Raw genomic sequence first — 15,623 nt, forward strand, 5'->3', positions numbered from 1 at the left:
GTAATCATTAAAACAAAAATTTATTAAAAACATTCAAAACATCAATCTTGTTGGGACAAAGAAAATTCTCTAAAACTTCAATCTTTGTGAGACAGAGGGAGTATAAGTTATTCTTGGGATTTTAAAAATTATTGAGATTGAAGAATTCATATAATTTTATAAGAAAACTAATTTAGTTTGTCACTTAAAAAATAATATTTTTTATTTTGAAATATTATGTGTAAGTGTTGAGTTTATATCAACAAACAACCAAATCATGTGAATTTTGATTCAGCCACTTGGTATTCCTTTTATTTTAGGTTATAAAAAATTAAAATATTTATTTATAATTAAAGACATGTAACTCCATTTAACTTAAATGTAACTCCTATCCAATAATTGTACATTAATTCATTCTTCCTACTAACTTATTATCTTTCAAGAGAAATTATTTTTGGTTAAATTTAAATATTTTTTATTTATTTTGGTTGGCTAAACTTATATTCATATTTTGGTTGGTTAAATTAATATATTTCTCATGTAAAATTATTGTTTATAATATATTTCTCATTTCAAAGTTTAAAGCAATATATCATATATATAAAAGTAAGGTTTTGGTCTCTCCTTATTGGTTGATTTTCATTTAATGTTTTCTAATTTTTTTATTTTTTTATTTTCTTTCTAATTGCTTTAAACAATATTTAAGATCCAATAAACACAATACATTTAACTCACACACTAAAATAAAATTATAACTGAAAATAAAATAAATTATGCATTAATCATATTCTACCACTCAATTTTATTCAAACACAATAAATTACTATTGTAACTCCATCGTTCTAAATGTAACTTCCATCATTAATTATCATATAAATAAGCATTCTCTCAATCTATCATTCTCTCATATTGACATTCTTTTACTATCTCATTTTCACATTCTCTCATTTTCTTCTACAATACCTCAAATCATTTTTCGTTTTTTTGTTATTTTTGATTTCTTATTTTTGTTGTATGGGTTGTAAAACAAAAAAATGAAATATCATTGTAAATTGTTAATGCTAAATTTTAATTTTAGAGACTACATGATATATATTTTACATTGTTCTTATTTTACAAGATTTATCTCCTTTATCTAATTTGGATTATTATCTTATAAGTAATCATTATCTCTTCCTCTCCCACCAATATTAAATGTTGTTATATCTCATATGTGTTGTAAAAGTTTGATTCTATATTTTAATTTAGAAAGTATTATATATATATATAGATATTACATTGTTCTATTTTTTAAAGATTCATCTCTATTATCTAATTTGGATTACCATCTTATAGTAAACATTCTCTCCTCCTCTCCTACCAATATCAAATGTTGTTATATCTCATATGTGTTGTAACTTGTAAGAGTTTGATTCTATATTTTAATGTAAAAAGTAATATATATATTTAACATTGTTTTCAATTTTTATTTTATTTATATAAAAAAATATTTCTTTTATATTTCTTGCCTTTCTAATCTATTCATATTTATTTTTTAAATTTGCATAGCTAAATTTAAATTCACATATGTTGGTTTTAACAAAACAATCAACTTTATTTGAGAATTAGATGTTCCTATTCATTTTTAAACGATCAATGTGTAACATATAAGTATTTTGTCTTGCAATCACAAGTTCCATTTCCATTGCTTAATTCCATGGTTAAACTATAATATATGTTGTCCTATTTGTAGGAATAACAACATACTTATTTAATTTATTTAAAAGAGCAGATGATTAAACGAAATAAACATTTCTCCAAATTTTATAATTCAATCAGTGAGTGTACTTATTACTTTGAAAAACTTTTACATTGAAGTTCATAAAATCATATAAGAAAACTAAAATACTATATCACTTCAAATTTGGAAGGAAACACTTGGTATTCCTTTTTAAAAAAGTCAAGACACATATAAAAATTTATTAATATTTAACTCACTTTAAAGAAATTAAAGGTCATTTAACTCAAAAATAACTTCTATCCAATAATTTCATACATTCCTCCCACAAATAAAATATATATATATATATATATATATGTTCAAGATTGTATTTAAATATTACATAATTTTTTAGTTAGCTAAATTTATAGTCACATATATACAATATATACATAATAATTTATATTACTTATTAACACCATAATTTCACCCAGTATTTGCTTAACTCAATATTGATTTCAAAGCCAACTAAAGAAAAACAGAAACGATCTTATTGATATTAGACCAAAACATGGGCATCCAAACATAATCAATTACACAGAAGATATTTTTAAAAAATAACTTATTATTGCAACATCAACGTATGAAGAGTTTACATAAGCAGTTAATTAGAAAATCTATAATACAATAAATGTATTGGAAACAATATCAGTCAATGATAAGATTGGATCCTCAAAAGCAAGAAACAACATCTTCATAATTCATAAAAAATAAACGCCACAATTATACACATCTGAACGAAATGGTATAAACATATAGTGTATAAATAAAAGTGACGGCAAAGCCCGTATATGCCTAATTAAAACGAAATAATACAAAAGAGAAAACGAAAAAGGCCAAAAAAAACAAGAAAGTGCCAACTAAACCACAATTCACGCGTTGCGTGGGGAAACACCTAGTTAAAATGATATTAGACTGCTCCTTACTTTTGATATTTCCCAATAGTGAGGACCTAAGATGTGTACCTTGTGTAGACTCCCTGTAGTTGTATGTATCTCCACAAAATTTGTTGCTCCTTCATAAAAATGAATTTATGGAACAAGATCACATTTGCAGTATCTACTCAGATGAAATAAATCTCAAAGAGAGTTTTATTTACTTGTATCACAAAATTAAAAATAAAAGATAAATAAAATAAGAGTGACTTTGTAACCTTGTTGACTTCTTCTATTGGTGGAAACTTTAATAATCCATAAGTCGATCGAAAAAAAGAAAACATAAATTGGTTATGACTTGGTTGACATGATTGTTTATGCACATGGCTTTCTTTGTTTTCTCAATAGAAAAGACTTTGACTTGTGCTAGTGAGTTATACAGTATGATCCAAGCTAAGGACATACGTAAATAATAATACATATTTTAAAGAAGGAATAAATGAACATCAAAAGTCGTTGTAGTATAGTGGTAAGTATTCCCGCCTGTCACGCGGGTGACCCGGGTTCGATCCCCGGCAACGGCGTACACCTTTTTTATCATCACCAAAACGCGTTGTTCAAACTTTCTCGTTCCCTTTCATGTTGGGTGTGTTTTTTGGGTCAACATAAATACTTGAGTTTTGCTCACACAAAACTGGAAATGCATTTTTTTATGCATTAAAAAACATAGAAGATTCAATTCAAATAAGATTGCTTCACAATCACAACACTACGGTCACTAGCTCTTTCGTGGATGAACACTAAAAAGACATGGGGCTCGTCTGGTCTATACCTATGTTCAAGAGCTAGGTAGTTACGAAACCCTAACATGGACCATAAATTTATGTTTGGAACTTGGAACACATAAAGCAAAAACGACATTTCTCATGTATGTTTAACGAGTTTCTCTATCCTAGTTCAATTCACGCAAATGGGTTATCATTTATCAAACATTCTATAATGGAATACAATAAAACCTCTATAAATTAATAAAGTTGGGACCATAAAAATTTCTTAATTTAAAGAGGTTTTAATTTGTCAATAAATATTAATTCATAGAGAGACTTTCCTAATTTGGTAAATTTTTTCAAAAGAAAAGTTTAAAAATAAAATTGAATTAATATAACTAATCTTTTTATAGAATGAAAATAAAAATTATCATATTTTAAAGAGAATACTCAAAGTTTTTTATATAGTAAAAATATTAGAAATGAACTTTAATAAAAATTAGTGGGTAAATATATACATATATTTTGATAACTTTATATAATTATTAATTTATATTTTTGATGGGACCATATCTTTACAGAGGATTTATAGAGATTCTCACAACCACAGGATCAGGAAAATCTTATCCTTCCAAAACCCAAATTTTTCAAAACATAGTAAAATTTGATATATATATATATATATATATATATATATATATATATATATATATATATATATATATATTGGTTTTCAGCGAGGTCAAAAAAAAAAAATATTGGTTTTCAGTTTTTATAATAGATTAAGACAAGAACTAAAAGCCCCAACATTAATAAAATAACGGAGACAACTCATTTTAACCCGTGCTTTCTTCACTTGATCATATTAATCTGCAAAAATCGAATTTTTGTTTTTGTTTTGTGCAGAGGTCGGACACTTTGGTTCTTGTTGAACTCAAAACCAATTTTAATTCTGTTTGGTTTTCTATTCGATTTTTGTGAAATTTGGTTTACAAATTTAGGACTAGCACACTTCTATGATTTGAAACATAAAGCTTTTTGCTTTGGGGAAAGTAATGAGTTTTTAAGGTTGATTTTGGCCTCGAAGACGTTTTATATATCACTGGACTTTCAATTGATAGCGAACAAGTATTTCTTTCTACCTCACTACTGGATTTGTCATTTGTTTTTGATTACATGCTTAAAAAGTTGCAATTCCGCTTTGAAAATGTGCAAGCGCATAATGAAAATTTGGATTTAGAACCTTACTCAGGTTGTTGTATTAGTTATGTTAATTCATTTTAGTTTATGTAATAATTATAAAACTATGAGAATTTTATGAGAAGATTTTTTAATAAAGTTTTCAAAATGGTATTTCTGAAAAGTGGTATTGAAAAAAATGTATTTTTGAAATTATCCTTAAAAATACATATATAACAAACAAATTTCCTTAATGTCAATAATACACTTTATTTTTTCAAATCATACAATAACAAAATATAACACTTATTTAAAAAAATATTGTTAATGATAAAAATAAAAATTTACTATGATATTCAAAATTTACCTTAAAATTCTAATCATTAAATTTCAAAATTATTTTTAAGTATCAATTAAATGTATTCCCTATAAAACCATATGAAATGCAAAAAAAAAAAGAAATCCCAAAGATTAATTTAATTTTTAATCTCTTTTATATTCACCTTAATTTAAGCTATATTTCTAGGTTAAATTATAATGATTTCCTCTTTGTAGTTTAATTTTGGAAATGGAATATCAAATTGTTTTTTTACATAGAAAATGATTTAATTACAAAGTTTTGAATAAAATAAACATTATAATGATCTTTATATATTATATTTTGGATCACAAGAACTAAATATAATTAATGAGTATACCAAAAAAATGTATTACAAAATTTTTGGAGGTAAGAGAGAGTTAAAAATTTTGATTTAATAATTCTATTATAATAGTTTATTTTGTTAAAACATTGCATACTCTTCAAAATAAAATAAATATACATGAATGAAGATGATTTCTTTAGCTTGATTTCCTCATTGGGCTTTGATTGAAATTAGTATTGTTGAAGCTACGTTGATAATTATTTTTTACAGTCACCAAGATTTTATTATACATATGTAATTGAAAATTAAAATAATAAGAAGACAAAGAAGTAAGGAAGAAATAAATAAAAACAAAGAAATAAAACTGAACAAAATATAAGATAAATCTAACCAAATATATAATTACACTCTTACCATGAGTTTTGAACCCATGCAAGAACATAAATAAATTCAGAATTTGAGATATGGATGATGATGTGAGAATGATTATTTATAGGATTTTAAGGGATGAGAGTTATATTTCTAAAATAATATAATTAGAGGAGTTATAATTATAATTTATTAGTGTTTTTGAATAAAAATGAATGAAAAATAGTCAATTCATAATTTATGTAATTTCAATGAATTTAATAGTAAAATGTAGATTTAAAGTATAGATTAATGTACATTATTACATTTTTATTTAATTAAAAATAAGTATTACTTTTTAAAACATTAAATGCTAAATAGACCAACAAGCAGAGAGTGAAACCTTAGTTATATGATTTTATACATGTGTATAAGTGTGATTTGACAAAAAAAAAAAAAAAGTGTATAAGTGTAAACTGTAAAACGACAGTAAAGACTTGGACATTTGATCTGAACCTTCCTGCCTCTAATAAGTGTTCTTTTTCTAATGGCTAATTATAATACAGCATAATTATAATTTAATTGCAATACTGAGACCACGTTGTAAGCCATATACAAGGTTGAGAAGAGATAACAACCAAACCTGCCATAATATAAAGAGGCTTTGGTCAGCTGATCAACGATGGACTAAATACGACATGGCAATATCTGGACTGAACTATGTTACTAAGGTAGAGGAATCCACTGAATCATTTTTAAATCACACATAATTTTATCAAATACAAAGCTTGATAACCAGTTTCAGTAGTCAGTACACTACAAGCAGCCAAAAGAGAACAGAATAGAATCTCTTAATACAAATTAAGTAAAAGCATTTCCTACAACGACTATGTTTCTATAGTAGCATAACTATTCTAGAAAGGATGAAGTGCAAGGTTGGTTATTGACTATAAGAACAAATCAGTGTTGTTTCCACGTTCTAATATAAGGAAAACAACTGACAAAAAGAGAATCTTTCTGTTAAACCAGGGGCAGAAATTTCAAGTTCTCCTCCTGGGATTATAAGTTAAGAGACTTACTTGCAACAGAAATCTCCAGCGCTGTATAGCACTATATTACGGGTTGGAGAAACCTGAGCCTTCCATGTTGATAGCAACAAGAACCAATATACCCGTGATAATACCAAACCACAGTAATGCTAATCCTGAATTAGGAGGTTTTACGGTTTCAGGTCAAGAAAGCATGGAAAGGAAATCATCGAAAGGAATTTAGGCCTCGGTATACCTCCATCGTCGCCAGTGCCTCTACCAGTATTTTCAGCTACCAATTCTGTATCTGATATGTCTGCACTGCTTTCTAACCCATTAGTAGTATCTGCAGGTTGAAATTTTGGGTCCAACCCAGCCTTAGAAGGTACATGAGCCCCAAGTGAGTCATCACCAGAAAGTTTATTGTCTTCAGCTTCAGATGAAACTATGCCTTGAAACTCTTCACTCACAATCAACGCAGACAACACGTTCATAAATTGTTGAACTAGTATAGCTACTAGCTCGAGGATGATATAATAGAAAGGGTGAAACAAAGGACTTTTATTAAGATAGTCAAAGATCGTCGAATTACAATATAACCGTTATAAGCCGGGTGGCTAATTACAGAGAATTGTGCTTCTCAAAATGACTAACTGAACTATAGCTTAGAATCGGATTTACTCCTGACTCTTGCCCGATGTTACTTGCCCTTCTCTGCAAGCTGATCCCCTGGTATTTATAGCTGATGGGACGTTTCACCTCTCTGCCTCGGGATCGATGTGGGATTGTCCTCAAGTAAAGTCGGCGATCGTTCTTATCCGGGCCGTCATTTATTGGGCTGTCCGTCTTAATTGGGCCTTCTAGGAGCTTGATCGGCCCGACAAGTAGGATTTAGCCGGTTTGCCTTCTTGGGTTTTTGGGTTGACTGTTTCGATAATGGGCCTGCAGGAAAGCCTGTTAAGGCTGGGTGAAACCCATATCCAACAATTGTCCCCCCCTTAGTTCATTGTGGTCAGCCTTGAGCCAATGAGCTTGTTCGGGAAATATTAAGTCTGGCTCGTTATCGGAACGTTGGCCCAATCTTTTATACTCTGTCGTGGAGAGGGAAATTGGAACGTCGTTTCCTAGGGTTGCATCGTTTCGCACCCATTGTTACTTTAAGGGTTTCTTTTCCCGCAGCTTATAAAAGGAGACTTCTTGGGGTGCCCTCTTCAGTTCTTCTCCAGCCGCAAAAACCGAGGTAACCCTTCTCTCTCTTTTGTTGGAACCTTTCTCTTTTTTTTTTTTTTTTTTTTTATCTTCTTCCCTAGTTATCTTTTAGATTTTTAGTGTAGCTTATACTTTCTCCCGATCGGGTTTGTTGTTGTAATTGTCGATTCGAATTCAATGTCGGGTTCTTGTGAGGAGTTTTTGAACGAGCGTTCGCCTACGGGTTCCTCTGAGGCCGGTCCGTCGATGCAGGCTGCCGATTCGTCCGATTCCGGAGTTTCAGCATATTCATCTAGGCTTCGCAGGCGAAGTAGAAAAGTAGAATCGTCGGGCCACTCTCCGACACTCGAAGTTGATCTGGGATTCCTTGCCCCTTCTGGAACTCCAGTCAAACCTGAGGCAGGCAATTCTAGTCCTGACAGATCTGGCTATCCCGATTCGCCTTGCTCCCGTGGCGAAGCCAGATCTGGCCACTCGTCCAATAACGTGTCTCTCGAGGATGAGATCGAGATTGGCGAAGGGACTGACTACCCGGATGCGCCTTTTGATTCGGGAAGGTCACTTTGTGATGCCGACTCTCTCTGCGCGATGATTGACTTCTGTAATTCCCCCCTGCGCGTTTCTGTTGTATGTCCGACTTCTGAGGAGCGTGTATTTAAGTGCCCTGATGGGTTTATCAGTTTATATGAACCGTTTTTTACTAAGGGCGGTCTCCGCTTTCCGATTCCAGCCTTCATGATGGAGTATTGTTGGCGTCGTCAGATTGCTATTACGCAGCTTACCGTCCACACTATTCGCAACATGATTGGTCTTAAGCACCTTGCTGGCCAATGCGGGGTCAAATTGACCGCCTTCTTTGTTGAGGATATGATGCGTTTTACTAGGCAGAAGGGTTTTAACGGCATTTGGTATGCTAGTGCCACGCCGGGATATAAGCTGATGGACCATCCGCCGTCAAAAACCCATACTTGGCTGAACAGATACTTATATGCTAAAATTGATGATGCCTTGGTAGAGGATGTTTCAATAGGTTATAAGACTGAGTGGAATTTGTCCCCTGGTAGTTTCTTGGGTGATCCTTTATCCTTTTCCTTTTGCTCCCGTTTTGGATTGCTAACTGTCTTTATTTTTGATGATCCTCAGATTTGGTTGATAAGTCTGCTGATCCGCCAACTCCTGATTTCTTTGAGGTTCGTGATCTTCTAAGGAGGCAAACGGTGCTTGACTGGAGGACTATTCCGCAGCTAGACCTAACTAGGGGCAGGAAACCATCGAAAGGTATTGCTTTGTTGTGCTTGCCGGTTTTGGTTCGACCAGTTTGCCATTTATATTTTATTGAGGATCCTGGTTTACGATGACAGGAGGTGTGAGTCAAGCAGGGATGGTGAAACTGGGTGTTCCCAAATACTCCGGCAAGCCGGTCTCGAAGAAGAAGAACGCTGCAGAAGAGAAGGAACTGCAGTTGGCGCTGAAGAAGAGTCTGGCCGATCAATCATCTATTCAGGGTTCTCGCGTTGGGGGTACCTCGGGTGGCCGATCTTCAGATGGTAACAAGGCATCGCGAGAAAAGGGGAAAAACAGTGAGGCTGCTCGGCGGGATAAGGATATCGTTCCTATCGATCTCACGGTTGAAAAGGATCGCTCTTCCTCGAAAAATTTGCCTGACCCGACGGGGGATTCTGGCAAGCGCAAAGAGGCTTCGGCTGGTTCTGATGCGGTCGTTGCGTTTAAAAAGCCTAGGACCTCCTCGCTAGACCCAAAGGATAAAGGCGTCCAGCCTTCCTATTTTCATAACTTCCGCTATGCGAAGGACACTCCTTTCCTTTCTGACAAACGGGAATGTGGTGCTCTCATTCGTGAGGTCTCCAAAGTGCCGGGTGATCGCTCTGAGGGGGACTTGAAGGAGGATGATGCATTCGACGAATGGGCTCGGCATAATCTCCAGGTTCATCCTCTCTTCTCTATATATATATATATATATTATTATTATTATTATTTTATTATTATTATTATTATTATTTTTTTTTTTTTTTTTTTTTAACTTTATTTGGTTTTGCCTCAGTCGGCAAGCTCGGTGTATTCGATGGTTTGTCGCTACGAGTGCAGGCTGAAGGCTGCCGAACGTGAGACTGCTTTTGCCGAGGCTGGACTAAAGGATTGCCAGAACCAGGTCGGCAAGTATCGATCTGAATCGACTAAGGCTTGGCGGGAGTTTGATCGTCTGAAGGAGGAGAATCGCCAACTGCAGGGGTCCTTGGAACGTTCTTGTGCCGACATCACACGCTTAGAAACTTCCGTCAGACGGGCTGCTGAAGATTATGATCATCAACTGAAGGCTGCGGTCGAGAAGAGAGCCGAGGAAATTCGTCGCGAGGTGAGGGATTTCTACCGCGAACGGTCGGACCAAAATCGTCAGCATATCTGGGAAGTGAGGCGGGCTTTTAACCCAATGATGATGAAGGCTCAGGCGAATGGTATCCTAAAGCAGGTTGAGGACCTTGTGGCTGATGGTTGTCCAGTTCCTACGAAGGTGGTCCAATTTGTCACTGACGGCTCGGCATTTTGGGATAATGTTGTGGATGGCATTGAGATCACCCCGCTTGTCAACGATGGGTACGTGGTGACTCCGACCGCTGAGCGTGTTGCGGCTAATCCTCGGCGTATTCCTGGCTATGATGAGATCGTCGATTTTGACGAGTATGGTTCGAACATGCCGTCTGCTACTGCCGAGGTTGCGGAACCCGATCTGCCCGACACTGAAGAGCAGGCTCCCAATGCTGAGACACAGGCGGTGAGACAGGAAGCGCCGGAACTGGACATTGTGACTGGCCTCGCTTTGGCGGATGCTGCTGTGGCTCCGATTTCCGAAGGGATTGAAGGTCGTAGCGTTCAAATTGCTGGGCTTGTCAGTGATGCAGGCGTGAGGGATCCACTAGCCCCTGCTCCAGTCATCGCCTCTGAAGGCGAGGGCGAAATTGTGCCGGAATAAGCCCTGCGAGGCTTTGGAACTATGCCGTTTGTGGCTCTTATCGTTTAAGATTTATTTATATTTTGCATCTCCGTTTTTTTTTTAGTATGACTTGAATACTTTGGGGGTGGTGTATTAATTCCCCCTCCCTTTTGTTTGTGTAATGATTCTAAGTTTGCGACGTTCTGTCCTTGCGGTTTATTACGTGTTTTTTTTTTACGAGCTGGGGGAGACTTTAGGCAAAGTTAGGATTTGCCATAGTCCCCCCCCTTTTTGACGAGCTGGGGCGAGACTTAGGCAAAGTTAGGATTTGCCATAGTCCCCTCCCTTTTTGACGAGCTGAGGCGAGACTTAGGCAAAGTTAGGATTTGCCATAGTCCCCCCCTTTTTGACGAGCTGGGGTGAGACTTAGGCAAAGTTAAGATTTGCCATAGTCCCCCCCTTTTTGACGAGCTGAGGCGAGACTTAGGCAAAGTTAGGATTTGCCAAAGTCCCCCCTTTTTGACGAGCTGGGGCGAGACTTAGGCAGAGTTAGGATTTGCCATAGTCCCCCCCTTTTTTGACGAGCTGGGGAGTTAATGCGCTAAGTGGCTGCAACTCTTGGACCCTTCGGCTTCGCTGTATTAATTGCTTGGTTTAAATGGTGAATTGCTTTTCCAAGGCGTTTCTCATCATTACCGCATGCGGATGTTGCGTGTGGCGCGATTTTTATTGCGAGGCGACGGTTGGCTGGGGAGGGAGGTGCATTAAATGCGGTAAAGTGGACGGTTTTCTAGTTAACCGTCGTGTCGCTTCACTTCTGTCCTGACAATCTTTCCTTGCTTCATACTCTCCTTCCTCCTTCTCTGCTTCGATCATGAGTAGCTCCGATGACTCGGGGGAATGGGTTCCGGTGAATCGCAGTGAACGGATTGTTTTCGGTCGTCCTCGAACTGGCCGTTCTCCGTCGCCAGTTCGTGTCGATCCGGCTCAGCCTAGTGATGGGTCGGGTCGATTTGTTGAAGCTGGTCCTCATGATCTGTTCTTTCTGTGGAGAAGCCCATCCGTTGCTGCGGCGTCACCACCGTTTCGGCCACTGCCGCGGAACTTCGTGCCGGGTGTTGCTGAGATTCCGGTGGAGTTCCTTCAGTCCTTGAGTCCTGACGAAAGGCGTTTGGCGGTTGGCTGGTTTAGGACGGTTAGTTCGTCATGTTGCGCTTTCTATTATCTAATTTCGACCTTCTAACTACTTTGCTTTTTTTTTTTTTCTTTCTTGTTACTGGTAGATCGAGATTCAGCACCGGGCCTACCGTCGCCGGCATGAGTTTCTGGTCAAGCAGATTATGGACCTCGAGATGGGGATGCGGAAATTGGAGGCTGGGCCAGAGGATTGGGAGCGATTTGGGTTCGGGAAGTTTCGTGTGATGCCTTTCTGGCTCCGTGATCGAGTTCGTGCCTACAGCCGTAGAGTCCGTGAGAGTCGCTGAGGGTGCTCGGCGTATTATATGTCTTTACCGGTTGATGAACCGTTCCCCCTTTTTTTTTTTTTTGGTACCCGTGTGTTGGGTTACGTATTATTCTCAGAACTTTTGTATTACGGTTGGTGTTATTTTTTTTGTTGAACGCTTTACCCGCCTCGCGGGTTTTATTTTCGGGTGTTTATGTTATGTTTGGGTTATTCTCGACAGTGAGACGTCTCTCATCTTATTGTGTCGAGCCGAAAGTCTTTGTTCGGAACCGTTTTTTTTGTGTCTGCTTTTGCAGGATGTGACTGTCAGATTTTGGGAGCGAGAAGCGTTGGATTCGCGTATTAAAGCTCCGCTTATTCCCTACCTTGGAACCGAAGAGGTTGCGCGCTGGTGGCGGCTTATTTCGCTTATCGGCCTTGGTTTATTTGCGAGCAATGGTTGGAGCTCGGCTTACGATCTGCACCTCGCGTGGAGTGCCATTTTGTATTATTTTGTTTAATCGTCACGACTGGCCAAATTGCCGACCCTGTTTGGGTGTGTATTTTTTTGTTTTCTTTGTTGCCTGTATGATATTTGTCGAATTTTGCAAGACAATATGCTTAATAAAAAGGAACGCGGGGATTTTCACAGAAAATTGCATTCATAAGTTGTGGCTGCGCCTTTTCAGGTTGCCTACGTACCTTTTTTTTTTTTTTTAAAAAAAAGGATCAAGCCGATCGTAGTTCAAGTTACACAGATACTGAATACTCCTAGATGGAAATAGAAATATAATATGCGTAATACACAAATTTCTTAATAGAAGTAGCGCTTAAGGTTGCCGGCATTCCAGGATCGCGGAATTGCTTCACCGGACATGGTAACTAGTTCGTAAACTCCCGGGCGAACAATTTTGGATACTTGGTACGGCCCTTCCCATTTTGCGCCGAGCTTACCAGCGTTGAGCTCGGCGGTGTTTTCGAACACCTTGCGTAGAACGAGGTCTCCCTCGCTAAAGGATCGCAGGTTGACCTTTTTGTTATAATGACGAGCTGCCGCCTGCTGGTAATTCTGAATTTGGAGCAAGGCGCGATCTCGTAGTTCTTCGATCTCGTCGAGGCTGTCATAGAGCATTTCGTCGTTTAGCTCGGTGTTCTTGACTAACATGGTCTGGCGTAAACTGCCGACGCTTACTTCGGCTGGCGCCATTGCTTCCACGCCATAAGCTAGCGAGAATGGTGTTTGTCCTGATGCTCTTCGCGGAGTTGTTCGGTGGGACCATAGCACGCCGTCTAGCTCGTCGGCCCAGAGGCCTTTCTTTTCTTCGAGCCGCTTTTTTAAGCCACTTAAGATAGTCTTATTGGTCGCCTCAGCCTGACCGTTGCCTTGAGGGTACCTCGGGGTTGATTTACTGAGCCGGATACGCCAACTTGCGCAGAAATCATCGAATTTTTTGGATATAAACTGCGATCCGTTATCTGTTACGATTTCGTAGGGTAATCCGTGTCGGCATATTATATTTTTCCAGACAAAGTTTTGGACCTCATTCGCTTGGATTTTCTTATAGGAATCAGCCTCAACCCACTTGGTGAAGTAGTCAGTCAATATAAGAAGGAACTTTTTGCCGTGTGACGCGGGTAGTGGTCCGACGATATCCATTGCCCATCTCATAAACGGATACGGCGCTGTTGTTGTTGAGAGTAATTCTGCCGGGGCGTGTATATCGGATGCATGTCTCTGACATTTTTCACACTTCACGGCGAACTGCTCGCAGTCACTGACCATAGTCGGCCAGTATATTCCATGTTTCCTGATTTTTAGTGCTAAGGCGTGTCCACCGGAGTGCTTTCCTCCGGCTCCTTCGTGTGTTTCCTGCATTACTCGCTGGGCTTCTTCTGTCGAGATGCAATGTAGTAATATGCCGGCCGCGCTCCAACGGTAAAGGCGTCCCTCGACTATAACGTACTGTGCCGCCTTCTTTTTAAGGCGTCGGGACTGCCATTTATCTGCCGGGATTACTCCTTCACTGATGTACTGAAGTATTTCTTGGCGCCAGTCCGCGGGTTCGGCGGCGAGCTTGGCCTCATGGTTAGGTTGTGCCTCATCGTCAAGGTCGGTATGTTCCGCCGGGTCGGCAGATATGATGTTAACTTGAGCCCCAGAGTCGATGCTACTTACTGAGATACTCTCGACTGGGATTACCCGACGTAGGTCCGGGTCTGAGGTTGATGCTAAGACGGCCAGGGCGTCTGCGCTTGCGTTGGCGCTTCGAGGTATCTTGTCGATCATGAAATGGTCGAAACCCTTTGCTAGCTCCTTTACTATCTTTAAATATGCGTCCATGCGGCCGCATTTGGTACCGTACTCTCCATTGTATTGGTTTGCGACGAGCTGAGAATCGCAGTAGGCATGAAGCCTTTTTACGCCGATCCCTGCTGCAAGCCGCATTCCGGCAAGTAAAGCTTCATACTCTGACTCATTGTTTGTTGCGTTGAAGTTGAGACGGAACGACTGCTCAACAACCTCTCCGGTTGGGGATGTTAAGCGAATCCCAATTCCTGAACCATGCTGCGATGAGGCTCCGTCGACGTACAAATACCAGTTCTCTTCGCTTGAGCTAGGAGAGGTGAAATGTTGGGGCAGCTCGACAATGAAATCTGCCAATACTTGAGACTTCATGCAAGTTCGGCCCAGATATTCGATATCGTACTCACTTAATTCGACTGCCCACTTCGCCATGCGACCTGATTGTCCCGGGCTATGCAGAATTTGCCGCAGAGGTTGGTTCGTCAGGACCGCGATTGTATGTGATTGGAAATAGGGTCTGAGCTTGCGAGCTGAAGTTACAACGGCGTATGCTATTTTTTCAAGGTTCGGATAACGCAACTCAGCCCCGTCGAGGGTCTTGCTAACGTAGAAGATTGGCTTTTGTTCGCCTCGGTCGTCTCTGACTAATACTCCGCTAACTGCCGATCCCGAAACGGCGATATATAGGTAAAGCTTTTCTCCTTCCTCATGCTTTGAAAGTATGGGAGGGGTGGTTAAATAAGTTTTTAACTCGACGAACGCCTGCTCGCATTCGGCGGTCCATTCGTACGCTTTGTTCATCGATCGCAGCAATTGGTAGAACGGCAAGCTTTTATCGGTTGACCGTGAAATGAATCGGTTTAAAGCTGCTATCCTGCCGGTCAGGCGTTGGACTTCGCGCTTGTTTCGCGGCGAGGGCATGTCGAGTATGGCTTTTATTTGCTTCGGGTTTGCCTCTATTCCCCTTTTCGTGACGATATACCCTAGAAATTCTCCTGACGTCACACCGAATGAGCATTTTGCCGGGTTGAGTTTCATGTTATACTTATTCAGGGTTTGAAAACACTTTCGCAGGTGCTCGACGTGATCGTTTGCGTTTGCGGATTTGACTAACATGTCGTCGATGTACACCTCCA

At 38.4% G+C, this 15,623-nt stretch overlaps 2 protein-coding genes and 1 non-coding gene across 3 annotated transcripts; 2 read left to right on the forward strand and 1 right to left on the reverse strand.

Moving 5' to 3' along the window:
* Window positions 1–3,125: 3,125 nt before the first annotated feature.
* TRNAD-GUC (transfer RNA aspartic acid (anticodon GUC)) lies at window positions 3,126–3,197 on the forward strand. Its single transcript has one exon. It is a non-coding gene; the product is annotated as a tRNA-Asp (tRNA).
* Window positions 3,198–6,630: 3,433 nt separating this feature from the next.
* Window positions 6,631–7,321, reverse strand: LOC104758335 (uncharacterized). The gene is made up of 2 exons (XM_010481176.3): window positions 6,836–7,321; window positions 6,631–6,755 (listed from the first exon to the last, which is right to left on the reverse strand). The coding sequence occupies exons 1-2, from the start codon at window positions 7,071–7,073 to the stop codon at window positions 6,667–6,669; spliced, it is 327 nt and encodes a 108-aa protein (XP_010479478.2). The 5' UTR covers window positions 7,074–7,321; the 3' UTR covers window positions 6,631–6,666.
* A 644-nt stretch (window positions 7,322–7,965) lies between these two features.
* LOC147924767 (uncharacterized) lies at window positions 7,966–10,777 on the forward strand. The gene is made up of 4 exons (XM_087496940.1): window positions 7,966–8,848; window positions 8,932–9,066; window positions 9,150–9,733; window positions 9,851–10,777. The coding sequence occupies exons 1-4, from the start codon at window positions 7,966–7,968 to the stop codon at window positions 10,775–10,777; spliced, it is 2,529 nt and encodes an 842-aa protein (XP_087353066.1).
* Window positions 10,778–15,623: the final 4,846 nt, after the last annotated feature.

The sequence above is a fragment of the Camelina sativa genome, chromosome 17, assembly GCF_030686135.1.
Source record: "Camelina sativa cultivar CO46 ecotype springtype chromosome 17, ASM3068613v1".
In the NCBI taxonomy this organism is placed as follows: Eukaryota; Viridiplantae; Streptophyta; class Magnoliopsida; order Brassicales; family Brassicaceae; genus Camelina; species Camelina sativa.

Coding starts and splice junctions, on each gene's coding strand:
- LOC104758335 (XM_010481176.3), bottom strand. CDS start 7,073: ATGAACGTGTTGTCTGCGTTGATTGTGAGTGAAGAGTTTCAAGGCATA. Junction 6,756..6,835: donor AGGCACTGGCGACGATGGAG/GTATACCGAGGC, acceptor CTCCTAATTCAG/GATTAGCATTACTGTGGTTT.
- LOC147924767 (XM_087496940.1), top strand. CDS start 7,966: ATGTCGGGTTCTTGTGAGGAGTTTTTGAACGAGCGTTCGCCTACGGGT. Junction 9,067..9,149: donor GGGCAGGAAACCATCGAAAG/GTATTGCTTTGT, acceptor TTACGATGACAG/GAGGTGTGAGTCAAGCAGGG. Junction 9,734..9,850: donor GGGCTCGGCATAATCTCCAG/GTTCATCCTCTC, acceptor GTTTTGCCTCAG/TCGGCAAGCTCGGTGTATTC.